Raw genomic sequence first — 23,233 nt, 5'->3', positions numbered from 1 at the left:
ACTCTGGCAGCCTAAAGAGCATCGGAAAGATAGCGGGTCTGTGGGCAGGTCAGGAGACGTGCGCTCCCGCTGCGCCCACGTTGCCTGTCCGTCTGGTTCCCTCCTTTGCCGGGCAGCCACGTGGAAGGTATCAGCTTACGGGTTTTAAGCCTGCTAATTGAAAAGTGCTGGTGCTGTTTCATGTAGTGTTGGGCTGAACTCTTCTTGCCCGCGCTGAGGACCTGAACACTGCAGGCTTTTTCAGGCAGATATGGCCTGGTTTTCTCTGAATCTGCCCCAAAAGCAGGCGGCCGTGCTGGCTGGGTATCTGAGCACCATGAGAACGACGGTCCACGTGAGCTGGCCCTGAACATCTGGCTTTGCAGAGGAGGCCCTCATGTGCTCTATATCATCCACTGGCACCTCAAGGACGCTTCTGCTGTGGGGTTGCTTGCCTGATTTTTAACCTGCCCTGTGTTGGGCCAGCAGCTGTCCGACCTCACCTGCGACCTCTTCACTGCTCTCTGGGTTAGCTGCTCGGTGGGGGCAGTTGTTCCTAATCTGTGCCAGTGAAGCCTTTGCTTGGCGTCGCTATCTAATCACTGGGGTGCGCGCCGCGAACGTGGCGGAGACCTGCGGGCTGGTAGCGCTCCTCATCGCCTGGCCCTCAGCGCAGGGCAGAACAGCCCTGTGACCTTCCGCGTATCTCGCAGATGGCAGATAGAGCACAGGAGATTTGCCTGAGGTCTCAGCAGGCGCCTGGGAGGGAGGTGGTGCTGAAGTCCCCTTACATGTGGTAGAACTGGCTTGACCACTGAGTTGCCTTGGGGATTTGGCCTTCAGTTAACTTCTGTGCTTGCGAGAACTTGGGCACTGGACTGTGGCTGAGACCTTCCCTTCTGAAGCACTCTGGGTCTATCTTGTCCCCTGTGATGTGACCTAGGGGACACTGCTGCCCCACAATGCACAGTCTAGGGGAGAGCCTGGCTGTGGTCACATCCCTACAGAGCTGTCAGTGTTTGGGCTCCCTTCTTGGGGGTAGCTCTGAGTGTTTCACTGCTGCCAAGCAAAGCAAAGGACTCCTCTCCTCTCTAGCTGTGCGGGATTGTTGTGGTCTCCATGGCTGTGCTGCCTTCTGCTGGGTACATGTCCCTCTGGGCCTGCTCAGAATCAGTTGCTATGGGCAGGAGCAGCATTTAGGAGGACGTGGTAGCCTCATCACCACATGCCACCGTGATCCTGCTGCCAGAGTGGACATCTTCTGCCAGGGACACAGAACTTGAGTGGTTATTTGAGATGTGTAGCAGAGCAGGAATTACTGTGGTCCCGTTCAGCCACAGCATTCTGCCAGGCCACCAGACGGGCCTGTGGGGATGGTGGTGTCTGTTCCTGCGTGCTCTCCTCGTCCTTGGTGTGGGCGGCTCTGTGCCAAGCTGCCCAACTTTGGGGCTCCACAGCACTTCTACCGTAGCAGGGGCTCCCTGAGTACAAGCAGCCAGGCCTGCTGTCGTCTTCACACAGTAACATCTCCAGTGGACTGCAGCGCCCTGGGTGAAGGGGCCAACAGCGACCGCCTCAGCTTAGCCACAGATCACCAAAAGTGGGGCTGGCAGCTGACGTTAGGAGGTGCCTGCAAAGGTGCCCTGGAGCTGGGAGGAAGCCCATGGGGTTCAGAAGACCTGGTATCAAATGTGTTAGGAAAGGTAGCGTTGGGGAGTCCAGGAAGAGCTTGCCACGTGTGGTGAGGAGAGGCAGGGCTTCCATCGTAAAAGCATGTGGCACTCAGTTAACCTATCAACTGAATCTTATGATATACTAAAAGGGAATGTGGAGAGGTGGTTCTTTATTTATTATTTTCTTTCCCCCTTCCTTCCAGTGTGCCCTGAGATTTAAAAGCAGTGGAGGCTGGTGGGACTTCAAAGCCTTTGCAATACTTTTGAAAAGTTGTACCACCACCTTGCACGCACTTTCCCCTTGGCCAGGTGAGCTTGGAGAGCTGAGGTTGATGCTGAGGGAGAGCAACCCCAGGGTATTGACTTAGGACAGGGTGAAAGGAGCAGATGTCAGAGAACAGTTATCTGTGTTTAACAGATACCTGCACTGATGTGAGGAAAATGATTTGGGATGCTGTGGGATGCTCTCGAAACCTGCGACTGTCCCAGCAAAAGTAGCTGCGAGTCTCGTTGACCGATGTCCTCATTTGCAGCTCGTTGCTGCTGCTCTGCTTGCTCTAGCGTCACCTTTAAGGTCGGCTTAATATCGAGCACATCCTCTGCATAGTGACTGCATCCTGCCATGCCTGGGGGTTTCATGATCTCATAGCTCTTCCTCTGCTCCCGCTTCCCTGGTGATCTGTTCCGTTGAGCAAACTTTCTGCGCTTGAGCGTTACGGCAAGGAGAAGTGGGAGTGTTTCTCTCCGGAGCGGGCAGACTAGCCCATGCGAAGGGGATGTAGGGACAACAGCTGCTCCCAAAGGGACTCTGTAGTGCTAGGGAAAGTTTTCCTTTGGAAATTCAGTTTTTGAGGACTCGTGCGTTGCACAAAGCTGGTTTTCAAGGATAGCGTCACCATTTTTAAAGCTTTTGAAATTGATTCAAGTCAGAAACATTCTCGTTTCCAGGAACTTTCTGTGCCTCTGCAGACTTGCCCTTCCAAGTGACAAGCAGCCGTGCCTGCTCCTGCAGGATGGCCCTTGCTGCTTTTCCTGCTGGTGCAGTGTGGACAGGGATCTACAGCTGGGCACTGGAATGACAGTACAACTTGGGATCGCCCTGCTTGCAGGGCACAGGGTGTTCTGGAGTCTGCTCTTAGCTGTTATGTAGCTGCAGCCTCTGTGGGCGCTGCCTGGAGCTGGGCTGAACGTACGTCCATGTGTGCTGTGAAATGGAGCTTCTAGGAAATAAGCGCTGTCTGTCCCCAAAAAGGAGAGGGCCAACAGCTAGAGTCTCTAATGGAAGCTGGCAGCGTGAAATCTGTAGAAATCAGCAGAGCTTTGAGTAGCTGATGGCCCATACTCTAAAAGTCTCACCAAAAACTATGATTTTTAAATTGCTTTCCAGCTCGATCTCTGCTAAATGTGTGGTTAGATGGCTTTTCAGTTCGATCTGGAGTTGTGAATTGTGAGCTCAGCTGGATGGAGACTCATGTAAAACTTTCCAGTGTCGGAGGAGGACCTCTCTTTCTCTTTCCTCTGCAGCTCCTAACTTTTTTTTTGCAAAAACATCTTGTGGTTCTGAGGTTTCAGTCAATGATCTGCTCTTGTGTCGTTAATGCGGTGCCCAGAAGCGTGCCCGGCGTTCTGCAGGCAAACAAACCCACATTGTTGCTTTAAGAAATTTTCCAGGCGAAGGTTGTGATGTATCAAGCGAGTTTGCACAAGCCGAGCGCTTGCCGGACGGGCACAGTCTGTGTGTGTGCAGCCCTTGGGGATGAGACGGTGACAGCCCCACAGCAGAAATGTCTTCACTCTGCCTTGGGGGCTGCTTTCTTGCCCCTGCTCCTGTAATGAGCTCACTTGGCTTTCTTTTTTCTTGGAATGTGACTTCACTTGTGTCCTGACACATGAATCCTCGCTGAGCCCTGATCTCCGCTGCCTCCGGCTGTCCCTGTCTGCTCCCCCAGGTCGTTGCCTGCCTTTCCATCGGGAACAGCTGCCCTCCCACGGCTGGAGCCACACAGGTCTGTCGGAGCTGTAGGTGGGTCCCCGTTGCTGCTGGCTGGCCCGTGTCTCTTGGAGGGGACACGTGCTGGATGAACAGTTCTCCAGGGCTGAGGCTGCCTTGAGTCATTTCAAGGCCTTGTCCTCTCACGTCACAGCCTGTTGCTGAGGTATCAGGAGCCAGATGTGCTGTTTCCCGTCGCTGCTGTGTCCTCATGGCACGGAGCGGCGCATGGGGGCATCTGCACATGGACCCAGGCAGAGCTGCAGGGAGGGCGCAAAACGCATGCAGAAATACCTGGTTTGAACAGGCCAAAGCAGGAGGGTCTAGGAGGCCTGTCCCATCCATGGCATCTTCGTGCATGCCTTGGTGCACTTGGGTGACACACAGAGGTGTTGGGGCTGCCATGCGGCAACCGGCTTCCCTCCCTGCCGGTGGAGCTCCGAGCCGTTCATCTCCTGGGCGCTTGCAGGGAAGGCGAGCTGGATGCTCACGGAGGCATTCTTAGCACTGGGCTTCCCGGAGGGTTGGATGAGCAGCCTCTTTTTTCCCCACTTTGGAGTTTCTTGTGCTCATCTGCCAGGCTTGGTCAGTCAGCTTTAAAAATCCTTCTTGCTGTATGGCAGATCTCCCACCCTCCTGGATCCTACCGCATGCAGATACAGAGCTCTTTAGACCCCTGCCCCTGGCCTGCCAGCCCTGCCCAGGGCCGCGCTCGTGCGGGCTCATTTCCCGTGCCGTGCCACGGGCAGCTTGGCTTTCCGTGCCCGAGCGAGCGGTTTCGCTGCATTCCTCGTCCCTGGGAGGATTTCATGAGCGCTCTCGTGCTGGAGAGACATCAAGGAAGGCTGTCGTGGCAGGCTGCTCCCCACGGGGACACGGGGCAGAGCAGCTGTTTGAGAGACTTTTTCCTGTTTACTTGCTCCAAGAAGTGCCGGGTGATGTGGTGATTAAAAGATATCCCTCCTGTGCTCGTATTGTTCTTCCTCCCTCCCCTTGGCCCTTTCCCTGGGGTCACTCTGTAACTTCATTAACTTCTCGGTGTCCTGGGGAATATTAAAACTCACGCAGGTGACTTGGCCGCTTCTTCGTCGTTTGGCTTTATTTCTCTTTTCCTCCCATGCTGCCTGCCTGTGGGAAGTGCCCTCCTGGTTTTATTGCCCTCTCTGACCCAACTTCTGCTTTTCCCGGATTGCTCGGCGGCCGCTCTGCGTGTGCGGTTCCCATCCGCGAGCCGGGCCGGATAACAGGGTCGGTGTGGGAGCGTGGGAGCGGGGGTGTCCGAGGGGACTTTAGCCCCCTTGGCACGCTGCCCTGTAAGTCTGTACCCCATAAATCTGCCATGTGGAGGTGTTAGGAGGGCCGGCTGGTTCCGCCTGGGGAGCATTTGGAAGCATTGCCTGGCACTGGGTCCTTCCGCAGTATGAGCTCAGGGCAGGCTTTGCTTATTCCCAGGCTGTATCGGATCAAAAGTAGATACTCCCCCTCCCCATCGCTTCCCAAGCCATCATATGTGGGTGCATCTGCCCTCCTGTTAGGACGTGGACCAGCACCCACAGCGCAGGCATCTCCTGTCCCCTCCGCAGCACCAGCTGCCCTGGCTGCAGGGCCTGGGCGCCCCCTCCTTCCCTGCCAGCATCCTTGGCCTGTGGGCCCACGGCTGCGGGGTGGTTCCTGCAGGGCCAGGGAGAACCCCGGGCTGGGGAGATGCTCCGTGTGAGCAGCCAGGGCTGGAGACAGGCGCTGCGGTGTCACCGCTGTCCCAACCCTGCATGGAGCTGCTGCTCCAAACGCGCAGCTCCAGGCTCCCCAGCACCTGGGGCTGCGTCTCCTGTGTATCCTGGAGATGACAGCTCTGGTGCCTCCTGCTAGGCCCGTGCGTGTGTTTGCCGGGATCTGCTCAGCCCTTGGCGATCCTCAGCTGGAAGTGCTGTAAGGAGATGCCTCGTGACTGCTTGTCACTCACACCGTTGCCTTGGCAATAGACGGGGTAGCCAGCACGTCTGCTGCACAGATAGTGCAGACGGAGTAAAATCGGTGGAAAGGGAAGGAGAGAGTCGTTCCCTCTGTTTTCTGCCTGCCTCGGGACAGGAGTGCGCGCCCACCTCCAAGCCCTCCGTACCTGCCTTTCTCCCTGGCTCCCATGATGTGACAGCGGGTGGGAGCAGTGCTGAGAGCCAAGGGCCAATCCTGCCACTCGTCCGTGGCACCCAACCCAGAGGGTGCATCAGGCTCCTCGTGGGGCCAGCGCAGCTCGCTGGTGTCCCTGCTGCGGATGTGGCACCTGGGGAGGGCACACGGCTGGAAACGCCATCTGTGCCTCAGTGACTGCACGGGCCTTGGAGAGCAGCCTTGGAGCTGCGCACGGGGAGGTCGGGCTGTTGTCGTGACCTCGAGTGACTGAGCAACAGATGGAATCTTTATCTCGTTCTCATCCTCGCAACTTTTCCCGGGCAAGAAAGGGCTCAGGGGCTTGCTCTGGCAGACACAAGCCATGTCCCCACTCAGTGTCCTGGCTAGCAGTCATCCCTGCTGTCCCCTCACTGTTGGGGAAGCCTGGTGGCATGGCTGGGCTGAGTGAAAACGAAGCTCTTGTGTCATCGGAACATCACCAGCGGTGGCCGAGAAGGTGACGAATCTTTTCTGCCCTTTAGCTTTTGCTTCCTTCCTCCCTGCAGTCTCCGCGGGGGACAGCGCATCGCGTCTCCTCGGTGCCCTGCTGCGCTCTCCCCGGGCACAGAGCAGGCAACAGGGCAAACCCCCGCCAGCGACCTCAACGGGGGTGTCCATCACCTCTCCCGGTTAGCTCTGGGGCAGAAACGTCCCCCGCCAGGTCTGCGTGTCGCAGAAACCTGTCCCTGGAGCCAGCCGGCAGGGAGGTCTCTTCTTGGCTGCCCGTTCCCAGCCCCCTCGGTGCGGAGCTGCTGCGTCAGGCGCCTCTCATCGATCCTCCGCGGAGCCTCTCGGCTCTCGTTACCGCTGCACAGCCGCCGCGGGGCTGGAGGAGCCGCGCGCGCTCACGTCCCCACTCCATCACTGTGTTACCTTCCTGCAAGGTGACTGCGTTTGTGGCCGAGGCTGGGGGATGGAGCCTGGATGCCACGCGGGGACAAGGTCACCTCGGGCCCGGCGTGCAGAGCCACCCTAGACAGACTGGGCGTCCCGCGCTGCGCTTCCCGTTTCCATTTGAGTCAATGGAAGCTTCTGCCTTCCGAGCGGGCCGGGCTGGCGGCAGGGGTGGCTCTGCCGCCTGCAGCTCTCGGGGTTGGAGGTGGGTGCAGGATTCCCAAGGGCAGCGTCCCTGCCGGCTTGGAGCTGGGTGCAGGACTCCCAAGGACAGCATCCCGTCCCTGCCGGCAGGGCCTGGCGAGGGGAGGCTGGAGCCGCTGTGGTGCTGCTGGGACGGAAAGGTGCTCGTTGGCTCCGTGTGGTGAAGGTGGAAGGAGTCGAAGGCTTTTGTGTTCTGGGGAGCGGGCATGGATGGTGTTTTGGATGCTTTTGCTTCAGCCCATCCAGACAGCCCAGTACAGGATCCCATGACTTTACCCACGCAGAATTTCCACAGAGAACAAGAGGAACCCTGGCACTTCCCAGCACGGGTACTGCTGGGGCCTCTGTGTGGCGTTGGATGTCCAACTGCTCGTCCCCTGGAGCTCTCTGCCACTCCTGTCATAGTGGGGAGCAGGGACGTGTCCGGCAAGCACCTGCAAGTACCAGGGCTCAACGCGCTGGTGGCAGCAAAGCCATGTGAGGAGAGCGGAGGAGAGAAAGGAAAGACAGGAACCTGTCCTAACCCCATTAAATGGCTGGTCCCGTTGGTAACCGGCCAGCGCTGGGGCAGGATGCAAGTGGGGAGCCTCTTTACCCCTGTCTCTCCCGGGCCTTTCTGCCTGGTTGCTGTGGGCTGCAGCCCAGGGCTCCAAGGGTCTGACAGGGCCGTAGGGCCTCCCTGGGGCAGGTCGATGCTTCACCAGGCTGAGCAAGACCGGGCTCCTGCAGGAACGGGCGCTCCTGGCCATGGGAACGTTTTGGGAGCCTGGGGCTGGTCACAGGCCTGGAACCCTTCAGACATTTGGGCTGTAACTGAAACAAGGGGCCAGGAGCAGGTTGAGCATCTCTCATCCCCGATAAAGAGAGCTGCTACCTCCCACCTAAGCCATGCACGGCCACGTATGGATGCGGGCACAGCCGGACACGCGGGGCTTGTCAGCAGGGCTGGCTCTGCTCGCGGGGTGCCTGCTCAGCCCAGGTGCCTCTGGCCATGCCAGTACCTTTTGGAGCTGACAGCAGCGCAGAGGAACTGCCAGCTTGTACAGCCGCGGGCTGTGCTGGCCGATGGGCAGAGATCGTGAGGTGGCCACATCCTGCTTTGCTTGCTGTGAGATCTGATTTGGTTTTAACTCTGAATTTCTTGTAGCTCTGAGTAAACCTACGGGCTGCAGCAGTTCCCAGCTTACAGCTACCTCTGCTTCCAGCATGAGGAGGATGCTCACGAATCCTTGGAGATCTCCTGTGCGAGGCCAAAGCTGGTTATGTCAGTGGAGCAGCAAGGTCTGCACGAGTGACTCGATGGCTTTTTACTGCAGTGTCAGCAGGGCAGCAAGGTGAGGGGCTGTCTAGGAGGAGGCCTGAACTGCCCTGCAGAAGCCTCATCAGCTCAGAGGTGCGAGGTGGGAAGGGCAGCGGGAGGAGAGGGCAGTCCCGGGGGTGCTGCTCGCTCTCCCCGGAGCCGTGGGGCCGGGAGCAGCTCTGGGTAATCTCCCCGTGCATCGCCCGCAGCTTCCTTCGCATTCGGGGAAGATTTCTGAGGCTGGGTGAGCTGGGGACGGAGCAACCGGCGCGTGGAAACCGCAGGGCACGTGACGCCGAGGCAGCTGCAGCTCGAGCCGAGGGCAGGAAGTACTTGTGCCCGCAAAGAGGCCGCGCGGAGCAGCTGGCACCAACCGCGCTCACGGGGCGCTGGCGGGAGGAGCTGGTTCCCAGCGATGCCATTGCGGCTCCGGGGATGTTCGCCGCTCCTGGAAAGCTCCCTGCTCACTCCTGCCCTTTGCTGATGGATGGTGATGGATCAGAGAGGAGCCAGGGTCTGATCTGGATCTGGGTCTCTACCACTTACCCGGGCAAATTGGGAGCTCTGTGTTGTCCTGTCTCTATTTTTGATTTATTCTATTTTTGATTTATTCTATTTTTGATATAACTTTTTCCCCTCCCCAAATGCACTGGCTGTGTGTGCCACTGTTCCCAGGATGGTGCTGGTTGTCTCGTAGCAAAATGCGGTGACTTCAAGCAAACGGCTGATGTGTCCTGCTCCTACCGAGCTACTGCGGGTCCTCATGCGGGTTCCTCATCGCAGGGATGGGGATGGGACTTCACCTTCACCACAGGCCTGTGAGGGACAAGCGTCCCCATTGCACCCCTTCCTCATCAAGCTCCCAAGTGGGAGTGAGGTGGAGCGTCTTGCTCTTGGCCTCTGTAGAAGCAGGAGGTTCGGTGAGAGGCCTCAGCTGGTTTATTGTTGTGCTATTTGGATAGGCCGTCTGCTACCCACACTCCAGAACCCTGGCAGCTAGTGCCCAGAAATGCTGATGTATTTCATCAGCAGTAAGTGTCCGCATGTCTGTTTTTGATATATTAGGGTTTATTGGGGGTTTCTTTTAGAGGAGATACACAAATCATGGGGCTGAACTTGTTTGTTACGGGTTTAACATGCATTTCACTGAGAACAGCCTTAATTTTTGCAGTCCAGCCAAATTCAAGCTTGAGTAATTAGTGTCCACCTGATGCCTTGCTCATGGCTGCTGGCCGTGGTAGTGGCCACGCTAAATGTGCTGCTGGGAGAGCGTTTCTGCAACGAGAAGCACCTGCTACCAAGGAGGCGGCTGCATTTCAGTGGCCGTGGCATGGCCTGAAAGCAGGGCCCGTCTAGAACTGTGTAAAGCTGAAGGGAATGACATGCAGCTCCAGCCTGCAAGGTGCTGAACACTCTGGCCTTGGTCCAGCAAAGCACTTAGTGCTCGCTTGACCGTTCCCTTGAAATCACAGGGGATTTTCGTGTTTCGGAGTGGTATTCAGTTGCAGTTGGCAAATCAGAGTTGTCCTTCCTAACCGGATGCGGAGCCAAGTGTGCGGAGAGAGCAGACGCAGCTGCAAATCCCTCCAGGAGGCCGAGCCGGGCTCTGCAGGTGGGCAGTCTGGTGGGCTCCGTGGTAGCTGGGTGCTCCTGAAATCCCTTTGCCGCCTGGCAAACCCGTGCATAAGGAAGGCAGCGTGAAATCCTTTAAACCTGTGCAATTTTTAATAGCATGTGTTGGCCTGAATAAATGATTCAGTGGGCTCCTACTGAAATATTAAGTGCTCAAAACCATCACTTTATTCTCTGTGCTCTTGCATGTTGGTTTTATCTCTCAGTTATTACTGCCATGCACATGAGAGTCACCTATTTTTCCCTTTCTCACTTGACTTTCTTTCTCCAGTGCCACCTCTGAGCACTGGGAAGGCTACAAATGATCCCACAGGTGGTGCTCATGGAATCTACAGTGTTAAATATCACAATGAGTTTGGTTTTGTTTTTTAAACAAAGTGCCGAGCCTGCGCCCCGGGGCAGGATCTGTCTATCTCAGCCAGCTGGGGTCAAGCTGTAATATGAGCGAGGATGTAGCCACCAATTCCCTGTTTCTCCCCACGCATGCACACTGCACAGAGCATTTGCTAGTGCAAGGGGTGGATGTTTCCTTGGAGGCTCCCGGAAAGTAATTTGGGCTAAACTCCCTTTTTATCAGCATTTTTTAAAAATCTGTCTAGCATCTTTCCAGAAACCCGTTGGAGATGGGAATTTTGCAACCCTTGGCAGTCTGTCCCAGTATCCTTGTGCGTTACAGAACCTTGTCCGTGAGCGGCTAAGTGGGGCTTGGATGAGCTTTCAGTTTTGAATCGTTTCAAGGGTGGATCTGGTTTTCATGCAACCAGAGGGTAATTTGGTTTCTTCCCCAAGTGGGGGTGGGGGTGGATGTAGGGCCAGCTTTTTCTTTCTGATGCAACCCGCTGACGCTGGAGGGAGGGCTCTGTGCCCAGGAACACGACCCTGCCCCTTGCTGAGCGCTGCGGGAGGGTGGATTTCCAGCCAGCGTGGTGTGTTGGGCACCTTGTGGCAGCGTTTGTCTGACCCGGTGAAGCTGAGGACTTTGGAGGTCTTTTCAATGCAAAGACAGGCCGTGGCCAGTGGGATCTCTCTGTGCGGCTGGAGCAGCCACGTGTGGGCTTGGGAAGGCCCTCAAGCCAGTGGAGCTCAGCTCCCTGCAGGAGCCCTCTCCATGTAGCCCGTTGAGGCACGAGGCAGGAGGAGGTGGCTGGGCCGAGGAGGAACCTCTCTGCAGCCCTGTGAGGGCAGGGGCTTGCGCTGAGGCACCGCAGGAGAAGGCTGAGGGCAGGAGGAGCTCGGGAGGCTGTGGCGCTTTGGGCTGCGAAGGACGCCACTGGTTTGCAAAGCCACGGCTCAACTTGTGACACTGCACGAGCAGAAGCTGGGGGCAGGCGAGGTGCAGCCTCACGGGCTTTGCTGTTTCCCTCGCAATGCTCCTGCCCAAGAGGTGCCACCTGAATGTACCCCGGGGAAGCTGGAGGGTGGCCAGGGTGCTCCAGGTCTCAGCTACCACCTGGTGCTCGTCTGCCCAAGCTCGCTGCTAGCTCCTGCCCTGAGACATGGAGGCTCTGGGACTCATGGGATGCAGGGAGCTGCCCTCTCCTTCTGCTCTGGCACCTCCTCCCTGCTCCTGCCCCTGTCCGCGCAGGTGGGGAGCACTTTCTGCCTTCTGCAGTGATGAGAAGATGTCATGAGAATCTCATGAGAAGATGAGAAGATGGAGAGATGTGGTTTTCCCCAGTGAGCAACTGCTTATGTATAGAGGGTTCAGCCTAGGCCTGGCCCTTGTTCCTCTGCCCTCATGCACACGTGGCCTGCAGTGCTGTGGGGTCACAGGGCTCCGTGCCCCCACCATGGGCTCCTCCCTGCACACTGGAGGTCTTTTGTCACTTCTCTGTGCTGGAGCTTCACGGTCTGTCAGTCCTCTTGTGTGCCTGGCCTCCTGCTCCTCAGCGGCACAAGAGGGAAGAGGAAAACAGGCCGCCAAAGGAGCCTTCTCCTACAAGGGTCAGATCAACCCTGTGGTACACGAGGAGGCGCCGCAGAGGCCCCGATAGTGCGGGTGAGCTCCCAGCTCCGTGCTGGCCCCCATGGTGTGTGTGCGTGTCGTGACAGTCCCCAGCCCACCCCTCACCTGGGGGAGCTCACTGATGTCCAGGGTGACAGAGCTGTAACTTGACGTTTCGTTTCCAGCATGTGCTCTCCAGTTGCTCTCCGCTGCGCTCGAGGAGAACCATGTTTTCAGCTGCTCTCCCCGCCTGCCGTCTCCCTTTGACTTCCCACCCCCTCCTCAAGGCCGAGTGCCAGTTCCCGCCTGCCCCGGGCGGACCAGGCTCCCCCACGCAGTGCTCCCTGCCAGGGACTCTGCTCTCCCCAAGCAAAGGCAGGCGCTGGCGAGCAGATCCAAGCACGTGGGATCAGCAGCCCTTGGCACTTGCTACAGCCGTTGTGGTCGGAGCAGGGGGAAAAAGGAAAAAAAAAGGTTGCCCAAGCTTGCAAGGACATGGAGACGGCAGTGGGGCGCTGGGCTTCCTGTTTACCTTCGAGAGGGTGGCTGGTGTTTGCCGAGATGTCTGTGTTTGACTTGTGGCTCTTGCAGGCTGGGCTGGAAACGCTCCTGGGCCGGGTTTGTTGTCTGGCCCCGGAGGCGGGTGGGCAGCAGGGCTGGGAGCCGGGCGCTGCGGGGGCTCGGGGCAGCCCGAGGCGGGGAGCAGCGTGTCGGCGCTCGCCTGCTCGACACGGGGGCAGCTGCGCTTCCTGCTGAAGAGTCATTTCCTCGCACCGTGCAAAGGCGCTGGAAGGTGTCTGAGTCACTAGAGATAGTGAAGCCGGAGTGGGCTGATCCGCAGCAGATCAGTGTGGCGTGAAGAGGGCTGCACAAACCAAGCCCTAAACCACCTTCTCCCCAGCACTCACGGGCGCGTCTGGGAGGATGAAAGAGCCAAGCAAGCAGCTGCAAGTGTGCGTGGGCTCGTGCTTTTTGCCCTGCTCCCTCCAGGTGCATGGTGTCCTCCGAGGGACGGCCTTTGGCCATACAAACTCCATGCACGCTCCTGCCTTTGAGAATCTCCTTGTTAGCTGCAGGGGTTTCTCCATCGCTGGATTTTAAGCATGCAGTTTGCAACAACAGCTCTGTCTCCCTTAACCCACGGGCACTCTTTGCAGCGAGAAGCAAGTGCTGCGGAATCCCTCAGTGGAGACAAGACACTTGAAATCCGATGCAAAGAAAGGCCATTACCATTCTGGCACCTTCTTTCCAGGGAGAGGCAGCATGTACTTAATAGTTACTGCCTGGTAAATGACTGTGAAAACCCATCTGGCAGCTCTTTCCAACTGATTTTGTCAAGCGCTGCGTCCTTTCGTCCTTTCGAGATGGGAATAGTCTTCAGCTCTGCTGTGCATGTCACAGATGCAAAGACTGTAACTTTTTAATGCAGTGATGCACTTTTTAAGGGATAAAACAACGTGCCCTTTTGCTAAGGATGTGAGCACATGAACAGATTATTACAGGGCAAGCAAATGTTTGAATGTGCCAGCTCGTTACCGCAGGGTGGGTGATGCCGTAGAAAATCACACCCTTGCTTGCTTTGTGGGTCTTGTCTGCCAGGGGGCCAAGGAACTGGGTCTTTCTGTGAGCTTGCCCTTATTTGCAGGGTTTTAAGGGTTATTGCAATGATCTGAAATAGTTATGTCCCGAGTCAGGCAAGTGAGTGGGTTGCAACTATCTCCAGATGCAAAGGCACTGTACAATATCCTGTGAAAAGCTGGAAGGCCATCCAAGTTTTGGTGTGTTTCTGCTCCCTCCGTGTTCAGTGGGTGTGCAGATCACGGCACAGAAGTGGTCTGTAACCAGGTATTTACAGTGCAGAGGCTGCTGTGGTTCTGCTTCCCCAGCAAAGAGACTTTGGTGTAGAGAAGACCCCGCGTTTCTCCGGGAATGTTTTGGACGAGTCTCCCCAAAGTCGTGCCGTGTTTCTGGGCTTGCCGCCGCGTTTGCTTGGAGCGAGTGTCGCTGCTCACGACCCGCCTCGGCACTGCCAACCTCCGCGGCGGTTGATGAGCGGGTCACATTTCTGCCTAGCGCTAAGCTGCGGTAAATCAAAATGAAGGGCAAGTCAATCCACAGCGCCAGCAGTAAGTGGAGTTTAATTGGGATGAATTACACGCCAGGTTTGCAGTCATCTCCATCCCACATTGCTCAGAAGCATCATCTGCTTTGGAAACGTGACTCAGAAATGTTGTTTGATTCCCCCGAGCATTTAGGAAACTTTATTTTTCCAGGAAGCAAAGATTCTTGGGGGCTTGGGGTTTTTTTTGTTGTTGTTGCTGTTGTTGTTCTCTCTTTGTTTTATGATGATGAGGAGCCTTTCCCAGAATTTCCCCTGGGGAGGCAGCGAGCGGGCCACGAGACGTTCCCCTACCGGCTCCTCTTCAGCTCCCCCTCGCCTCTCCACGTCGAACGTCCTGGCACGCTCGGACCTGGAGCGCTCACGGCCTCCCTGAGCCAAGGAACCGGCGGCGCCGGGGTGGCCAACGTGGAGTCGCTGCTGTTCGTGCACTGCAGCCCACAGCTTTACACCCCTGTGCTCTCCCTTCGCCAGTCTCCTGCTTGTCCTCATCCGGAAACTGCACCAAAGTTTGGGGTGAAAGTGGGGAGAGGGGAGGAAGAGGCAGCCCTCAGTTGTGTAAACCAGAAGTCAAGGCAGCGTCAGTGTCTGATTTGAACTTGCGGAGGGATGGACCAAAAATCCCCAGTGCCCACGAGGTGCAGGAGCTGCAAATGGGACATCCCTTAGCTGGGCCGTGTCCTCAGAGGCCTCACCTCTGGGGAATGCTTTCTCAACAACGGCTGCTCTCTTGAAAGGAAAAAAAAAAAAAAAGGAAAAAATGAGCGTGCAGATGTCTGTTGGTGGGAGGAAGAGGAAAGAGTGGGGCATAAAGCCAACGAGCTTTGAAACTCGCAGGCACTGGCGCGCTTGGTCACCTCGAGTGTCGACTGGTCAGCACGGTGGGGCTGGGAAGCCCTCGGGGTGGTCAGGGTCTGCTAGTGAGCACCACGGGTTGCAGTCCATCCTGCATGGAAGGACCGGAGCGTTTTCTGCTGGATTGGTGCAGTGTTCTGGGCAGGAGGGTCGGGAGGGTGAGGACGCTGCGTTGGAGGTGGTTTCACGCTCGAAACTGGGCACAGGGGCCCTCCTAGATCGTGCTGTTGGGTGCTGCCCTTCATGCTTGCGCTGGAGCAAGCAGTCTCCAGGCATGGTAGGTCCTGGCTGGGCATCCCCACAGAGGAAAGACCCCACTGTTCTTTAGGGAACCCAGGGCCGGGTAAGCAGTGGTGGCTGGCGAGGTGGGAGCTCTACCAGCTCGAGGGAGCTGGTAGAAGCGGCCGCGCTCACGGGCTTGTGTGCACGCCGTCACCAGCCACGGCAACAGAGAGGTGTGACGTGAGCGCCGAGGTCCCTGCTCTGTTTTGAGAGCACCAGCTGGGGCTCCTGCGCGGCTCCTCCTGAGGTGAGGAGTGTGGCGGCTTCTCTGGTGAAGGGGCGGCCATGTTGAAGGCGGCGCTCACTGCGCGGGGCAGACGCTGCCCGCGGCTGCCCCTGTCAGCCCGAGCTGCCGCGTTTGGCGGAGGCGGGAGAGCTCCCCGGCTGCTCCAGCACCTCTGACCTCAACGTCCCCAGTGGGATCCATCTCTGCCGCATGCGCAGAGATCAGGCCATGTCCATCTGTGCCTTCTCAGGGGTATCTGTCCCTGTTTCACTGTCCTTTCCCTGTGCTCTGGACATGACTGGTTATGCAGCTCCCAAGGTGGGAAAAGGAGCCCTAGTTACAGACTCACAGGATGGCTGAGGTTGGAAGAGACCTCTAGAGATCCCCTAGTCCAACTCCCCTGCTCCAACAGGGACTCCTAGAGCATGTGGCACAGGGTGGCATCCCGGCGGGTTTTGGTGATCTCCAAAGGAGATTCCACAAAACCTGTTAGTTACCGTGTTTCTGTGGTCTTCATGCCCAGTTTTGATGCTTTGCAGACCTTCCCATGAGCTCAGACACAGATATTATCCTTCTTTGCAGCAGTCGCAGAGCAGCTGAATGTTTTGCGCAGTGTTTGCAGAGGTTGTGGCAGAAAAAGGGCATCTGCGCTCGTGTCTGCATTGTGAACCTGTCCTCTGTTTACTATCCAAGTCCCCTCCTCATGCCTTGTCTCACCTTTTTTTGTACATTTAGGAATTCAAGACTTTCAACTTCACAGAAGCTTCAAGACATTTCTTAACTTTCCCTTCCTTCTCCCTTATCTCCTAGTGGATATTCGGGAAATCAAAGAGATTCGTCCAGGGAAGAATTCACGTGACTTTGACCGGTACCAGGAGGATCCATGTTTCCGACCAGACCAGTCGCATTGCTTCGTTGTCCTCTATGGCATGGAATTCAGGCTGAAGACCCTCAGCTTGCAAGGTAAAGCACTTGCGGGCCTGGGGTGTGTCAGTGAGCGCAGAACAGGCCATCGTCACCGCAGTACCCAAACTTTGCATGGATCCTTCCCGGAGTGAGGGGAGCATATTCCTAGGCAGGTGTTTTCAGCATGTTCAAGGGGTGTCTTTGGAAGAACTGCCTCTTTCAGTCATGCTGATCTAGTAAGCCAGTTCACTCACCTGGTGAGTGAAATAAGTTGGGTTATCTCAGCTTGGCATGTTAGCCTTCTTCAGCTGAGTTGTCGTAACTGGCCGTGCACATGAAGTGCTAAAGCCACTCATTTCAGCTTTATGATTTTGAGCAGAAAGGCACTGCCGGTTACTGCTGGTGACAAACACTAACTCTCAAAGTCCCAGTAACTCTGACACATTGTTTCAGTTTTCCTAAACATCTTGTTGTTGACTTAGGCTGGCTGGAGAGCGGCCAGTCTTGTGTTTTGCTGTTGAAGAGTAGAGGTCTGTGCTGCTGAGTTACCTCCTGTCTGGGACGGATGGAGAATGGGCTCAGAATCACTTGCTGATGGATAATAACTTATTCCCCTAAGAATACTCAGTCTGGTGTCTTGTTTAGACAAGCCCTGATGGAAATGGTCACACCAAATGTCCATGGCAAATCTGCCTCCTGCCTAGTGCTCACTGCAGCGTGCAGGGACAGAGGTAGTACTTCTGCCTTTGGAAAGGACACAGCTGGTAACGGGGAGGTTAAAGGGGAGTTGACATTCCCAAGGAGTTCCTGACCTGTCGCCCGGGGCAGCCTGAGCATTGCTCCTTGGGGACAAGGATTACGCCCTAGTGCTCAGGAGCTGAGTAGAGCAAAGCCTAAAATGTGGAGGGGATGGTGTCCAGCCAGCTGCGCACGTCCCGGGGAGGACGAGCAGAAGCTCAGCAAGGAGAGGAGCCAATCGGGAAAAATCTGTAAGGAGAATTCCGTTCCAACAGCAGTTCCTTCCTGCGGAATGAGGGAAGGGATCCCCAGCATTAGGGATAGCCTTGGGGGGTTGTGCTAGTGAGCCTCCGTGTCCTTTCCTCCTGTTTCTTCCATTCCTTCTTTTCACAGCCACCTCCGAGGAAGAGGTCAACATGTGGATAAAAGGCCTGAACTGGCTGGTGGCAGACACTCTGAAGGCTGCCACCCCCCTGCAGATTGAAAGGTGAGAAACTTGTCCATATGGGAGGGAGCGAGAGGCCCAGGCTAAAGGAAGGGAGCAGGGCAGCTTCTCAGGAGGGTCCTTCTGCTCTTGTCTTGGGTTGGGATTTTTATCCCCGTGAGCCTCCATCTCCTTATCCTTTTGACTTTGTGCCGACTCATTTGTGCGCTCACTGTCAGGCGGAGGGAGTTTCACAGAGCACTGCAGAGCCAGCTCCTGTGATGGGGAGGAGGGCTGCGCGTGTGGGTGGTGGGACATCGAGCACCCTGTGGCTAGAGCCGCAAGCAGGAGGGGCTCGCTGAGAGGTTGAGGCTTAAGTGCACGTGTGTGTGTGCCTTCCCTTTCAGGTGGCTCCGGAAGCAGTTCTACTCGCTGGATCGTAACCGGGAAGACAGGTAAAAAGAGAGAGAAACCCTCACTTGCGCGTGGTGCCGGGCAGTCTTTTCCTCTCCAGGGGCTGTTATTCATCTCATCGCTGCGGCACAATTTTCCCCTGCGATGTTAACCGAATGTGTTGACTCTTTGGTGTTGATTTCCATGCTCCTCAGCTCCCTGCTCAGGAGAGGAGAGAACAGAGGGAAGAACTGGAGATGTCGTGGATAGACAGAGTAGTTCGTGCCCCTTGGTGACGCTGGAGCACCTGGACCCCATCTGCTCCCTGTTTGCCTGGGCTGGGCTTTCTGCCCTGGCAACCGAGCACCTGGCAGACCGCTGTGCTCCAGAGGACCTGCTGTTTTGCCTCTCCCCCAGTATTAAATCTAGAAGTGCTAACACGTTCCATGTTTTGTCCTGAGCTCTGCGGTCCTCTTGGTCCTGGCAGGAAGCTCCTGCCAAGAAACTTTTTGTAGCTGCACTTCTGGGAGAAGGGCTTGTTTTGCATTGGAATATCTCTGTGAAATGGACACTTTCACCTAAGAAATGCCCTTGGGAATCCTCTTTGGGATTTCCCCTTCGGCACCGGTGGGGCCTCCTCTCTCCTGCTCTCTTCCCCGGGCAGCTGGAGCTCCAGTTCAGCAGAGCACTGCCTGGAGGTGTTGGCTGGTGTGCAATGATGGGTAGATGCTGCGCAGGCCTCTCTAGACCAGGGCCCCATCTGTCCTGCTTAGCTGTAAGCAAAGAACTGACGTGGCCAAAATTAGGATCCGATTTCCCTTGCCGGTGGAGAGGGAGCATTTTGGAGGGGCCCGTCTCTTTCCCATGGCTTAGAGAGGGAGGTGCAAGGCTGCAATTCCAACTTAAACTGGGCTTTACATCTACCCCAGAGCTGCCTCCGAGGCCAGAAATGGGGCACCAGGAGCCACCCCGTCCCTCCCAGCTTCACCCTCACCATGTTCTGCACCATGCAGGGCTGGGGCTTTGCAGAGGAGGGTTCGTGCTCACAGAGATGGCGAGGGGAGGGGAGAGCAGCCTTTAATGCATTGCAGCTGCTCCACATGTGCCACATGCCTTTCCAGTCAAGGTTTGATTTTCCTGTGCTGTGGTGCTTGGCGTCCTGGGTGCTGTCGGTGGCTGGGCAGGAATGCAGCTCTGGGCTCCTTTAGGCAGCACCCACACAGAATCACTATGGTTGGAAAAGACCTTCAAGATCATCAAGCCCAAACCCGTGTTTCCCCAAGGGTTAGTGCAGCTCGTTCTGGAGGAGGTGACCCGTCCTGTCACTCCAGGTGGGAATGCTGGCCCTCTCCTTCGTGTGCTTGAAAATTACCACCCATTTTGCATGGGTGGTGATGGAGAGGTGGAGGCAGGTGCAGGAAAGGCTGTGTGAGGGGCTGGAGCGTCACTGCAAGAAGAAGGGGAAATGTCGGCCCTTGTTTTTTCTCATCCGTTGTGGAGTGGAGCTAATGAAACAACTTTGAGGCAGGGCAGATGTGGCTGAATATGCAGATGTGGCCGCCAAAGTGCGTTCAACCAGCCTGGGGTGCTTCTCTCGGGGTTGTTTTTAATATCATCTTTCTATTAGCAGTTAGAATCAAGGCAACAAAATGCAGTGTGCTTGTTAGCTGAAAGTCAAGGGAGGAGGATTAAATGCAAACGGTTTAATTAACAGAACTGTGGTTCCAGCTGAAAGTGCTGCAGCCCGGAGAGGGAACGTGGAAAGATTTAGGTCTCCCTATTTTACAAGCCACCATGTGTTTTCAGTAAAGCAGAGAGAGAAGTTATAGGGCTCTTGGATGAAATCCTCACCCTTACCAGGTGTTTCCACATTCACTTTGGTGCCACTGGGGCTTTTGCTTTGGAGCCTGGAAATGGATTTGAAAAGGGATTAGGGAGTTGTGATTTATTTATTTTTCCTAAATAATAATAATTAAAAAAACAATGCTTCTCTTACAAATGATCAGCATCCTCGGTGCGCTCCAGAACAGCAGGTTTTTGGAAAGCTATCCGTGCCCCGTACAGGTCCAGCAGAGCCCTGCAGTTCGGAGGGGCTGTCAGCAGCCTTGGCACAGGCAGGTGTGCGCTGTTTTCTCTGGCTGCTCGACCTCCGGGTGTTTGTTTTTTCAAGGGAAGTTAGGTGGAAGGAGGATAACAGGATGCTGTTCTTTTCCAAGCTGCTCCGGAGGAAAGTGTTTCGCCTCGAGCTCGGAAGGCTGCCCGTGCCTGGGAGCAGGATCACAGCGCAGGGAGGGCCATGGGGGGAATGTTTCCAACCCCTCCAAGGTGGCTGGATGTGTCCTTCGCCCTGATCACCATGAAACCCTAAAAAAGGTGGGGGGGGAAAAAACAAAAATCTTCCTTAGAAGAGGTTAAGTGTTTATTTTTTTACTTTTTCCTCTTAAAATAGCACCAGGCTGCTTAGCCAAGGTCTTGGGCACTTTAATGACATGGTAAATAAAATCATTCCGTACCCTGCCCTCCTACCAGAAGCAGGAGGGAAATGTTGCCTGCAGCTTTTAGAGGGGTTGCTGTTTTCCATGGCTCGGGGCCGCTGGCACAGAACCTCCCTGGGGCTGCTCCGGGAGCCCAGCTCGTTTCTGTTCCTGTCAAGGACATCCAGAGTTTAGTCCTTCCTTGGCGTGTGAGAACAGCCCGGTGCAAGTGGAGCGAGTTGCACAGTGCTCTGCGACTCCAGGGTTTCCTTTGCGTGATTCGTGCCTGGCAGGGTGTGTGGAGCTGGGAAGAGAAGGGCGGCTGTGGCCGCTGGGGTCACTGCTGAGCTCTCTGCACGAGCTCTCTCTGGACAGTCCACGTGGGGCAGCAGATTCGGTGCCTGTTGCATCTTCCCCAACTCATGCCCGTGTGGCAGGTTTGTACCTGTGGTTAGAGGTTTTTATCTCTTTAGGATAAAATTAACCTGGGCTAGGCTGCTTGCAAAGCCTGCCCAGCTCCCTCCAGGTCTTGGAAAATGGGTTTGGGGAAGGATTTGGTCACCCAGCTTCTGCTTTGGGCCGAAATAACTTAAACTGCTGGTGCTCCCATCTCAGTTCCCCACACAGGGCATCTGTACAACATGTATCCAGGCAGGAAACCTTCTGGTTTGCCTGGAGTGCCGATGGCAGTTCCAGGGATGCCGGTTGTTGTTTGAGTGCTGATGCCCCTTGGGGCGCAGCTGCTCCTTGCGTGCAGAGCCCACGTGCCCAGTGAAACCCAGTGGCCTCCCAGCTCCTGAACGTGTCCCCTCTTTCCCCTGCCAGGATTTCGGCCAAGGACCTGAAGAGCATGCTGTCCCAGGTCAACTACCGAGTGCCCAACATGAGGTTCCTGCGGGAGAGGCTCACGGTGAGTTTGCAGCCCCTTCCCTCTCCTCGCTTGCGCCGGGGAGCAGCTACCTGCTTTTTAGGCATCCTGCCTCCCGCGTGCTCCCGCTCCTCCCCGTGCGAGCCTGGCACTCGCTCCCGGCGCCGGGGAGAGCTCTGGAGCACCAGCTCCCACCCTGGGACCTGCTGCCTGCGGATGAGCTTCGTAACGCTGCTGGGAGAAAGGAAATCGGGGAAAAAACGGTTTTGTAGGGAGAAAATAAGGGTGAGAGGTGGAAGTGACTGAGCTCCGTCCCTGTGAGGTTGAGTGGAGAGCAGAGTTGAGAAACCTTGGTGCTCCTGATCCTCCAGTGTCACCGAAGGGCCTCGCTCCTTCCTCACAAGCAGCTCTGCTCACCTGGGGGTCGGTTTTGCTAAGGTAGATCCTGCTGCTCCCACCAGCCTTCCCAAGCCGCCCAGCCCTATACAAGGGGTGAAGGGGCCGGGAAGTGCCCGCGAGGCAGGTCCTGCTGGGCTCCAGGGCAGGGGGGCCCGTTGTGCCCCACAGCTTTTACAGCCCCGCTCGCAGCTGAGCAGCTCTGTGTGTATCCAGCGCAGGGCGGATGCTCTGCAAAGTCAACATTCCTGACCACGGGCACCTCTGTCAGTCGCTTCCACCAGCAATAAACTCCAGGGCCAAAGATCAGGGCATGCCAAGAAGAGCACGTGCCTCGTGTGTTGCACATTGCAGACACTTCAAATATTTGCTGCAAGTGAAAGATGAAACGATCCTTTTGTAACTCTTCCAAAGTGCAGTGCTTTTATGACCAGCACAGTGATGCATCTACACGGGTGAGCTTGGGCAGTGCTGGTAGCCACGAGTTTAGGATGTTCTTGTGTCCCCGGGCACTGCTGTGGGGTCCTCTTGATCCTGAAAGAGAGAGAGAAGGTGGAGCAAAGGTTGGGCTTTCTCTCCTCCTTTCCCTTCTCTGCAGGAGCATCTCCAGCCCTGCTCTGGGGGATCCTGAGGGCACATGGGGCTCCACAGCCACGGGCCCTGTGGGTCTTCCGCAGAGCTGCCTGAGGACCTTCTAAAATGGCTCTTGTTCTTGCCCGCAGGACGTGGAGCAGAGGAATGGGGACATAACGTACGGGCAGTTCGCGCAGCTCTACCGCAGCCTCATGTTCAGCGCCCAAAAAATGGTAACAGCTGAATTCTCCAGGGGCAGGGAAGGAGAGTGGGGTTTGTTACTGGGCATTTTCTGTTAACTGCCTTTTTAACCTGGCCTCCCTGGGCCAGGGAAGACAGGGAGCAAACACATTTTTGCTATAGTGTGGCTAGCACAGCGCTTTGAGGGATGCGTGGGCACTAGCTGCAAGGCTGGCAAAGCAAGACAGGGCCTGGGACACTGCTGGGAGCGGTGGCACAAGGAGGACAGGGAGGAGGGAGGGCCAGGCACCTGTGGCTGCTCCAGGAGATGGGGGTTGGCTGGGGTTGCCTTCATACAGCACCAAGGGCTGCTGTCCATGGCGCAGATCTGCTGCAGCCACCTGAAAGGGTCCAGGAGCTCAGGGCCATAAAAAGAGCTCCCTGCTATGGTCACCTCCTTGATCAAGTCACACTTTCACACACACTGGTGACACTGCTGCAAATCTGATGTTTGTGCTTTTTCTTTTGCAGATGGACGTCCCCTTCCTAGACAGGTGGTTAATTCTCTCTGCTTGCTGGGGAAGGGGCAGTGCTGTTTCCTTTTGCTCCCAGCATGAGTGGGTGTCTGCAGCAGCCTGCCCGGTGCTGCACACCCCTTGCTTGTCACAGTGCTGCTGCCGGGGTTGTTTTTTTTGTGTTTTGTGAATCAGCCTCTGCCCTGTAGACACAAGTCAGTAAGGGACTCCCTTGCTCCCAAGCGTCTGGCTGAGAGCTAGCTCGGGTCAGCTGCATCCAGCACTTGGCAGGTGTTTTGTGTGAAATAAATGAGATTTTTGGGCTGCTTCCCCAAAGCTACCTCGTAGCTGGTGCTATTGGGCCGCTGCACCAGGGCCTCGCAGGGCGGCAGCAGCGATGGGCCCCGCTCCAGGCGGTGCCATCGCCAGCTGTGCCCGTCCCTGACCCGTGCACATCTTGGCTGTGAGAAAGAGACTCCATTTAGACATGGAAGCTAA

The 23,233-nt window shown here is 56.4% G+C and overlaps 1 protein-coding gene across 4 annotated transcripts in view; it reads left to right on the top strand.

Annotated features, from left to right (window-relative positions):
• The window catches only part of PLCG1 (phospholipase C gamma 1), a 46,521-nt gene that overhangs the window by 4,613 nt on the left and 18,675 nt on the right, over nucleotides 1-23,233 (top strand). For all 4 annotated transcript variants that reach the window (XM_088538709.1, XM_088538708.1, XM_088538707.1 and 1 more), the window contains exons 2-7: nucleotides 16,079-16,231; nucleotides 17,306-17,399; nucleotides 17,744-17,791; nucleotides 21,029-21,113; nucleotides 22,190-22,273; nucleotides 22,752-22,774. In XM_088538709.1, coding sequence (XP_088394835.1) covers nucleotides 16,079-16,231; nucleotides 17,306-17,399; nucleotides 17,744-17,791; nucleotides 21,029-21,113; nucleotides 22,190-22,273; nucleotides 22,752-22,774 — 487 coding nt within the window. The remainder of the gene's footprint in view (nucleotides 1-16,078; nucleotides 16,232-17,305; nucleotides 17,400-17,743; nucleotides 17,792-21,028; nucleotides 21,114-22,189; nucleotides 22,274-22,751; nucleotides 22,775-23,233) is intronic.

The sequence above is a fragment of the Tinamus guttatus genome, unplaced genomic scaffold (assembly GCF_059628265.1).
Source record: "Tinamus guttatus ecotype Peru unplaced genomic scaffold, ASM5962826v1 Tinamus_guttatus_pri_ptg001150l, whole genome shotgun sequence".
NCBI lineage: Eukaryota > Metazoa > Chordata > Aves > Tinamiformes > Tinamidae > Tinamus > Tinamus guttatus.
Note: the sequence above shows the minus strand (reverse complement) of the source record. Positions and strands in the feature narration are given on the sequence as shown.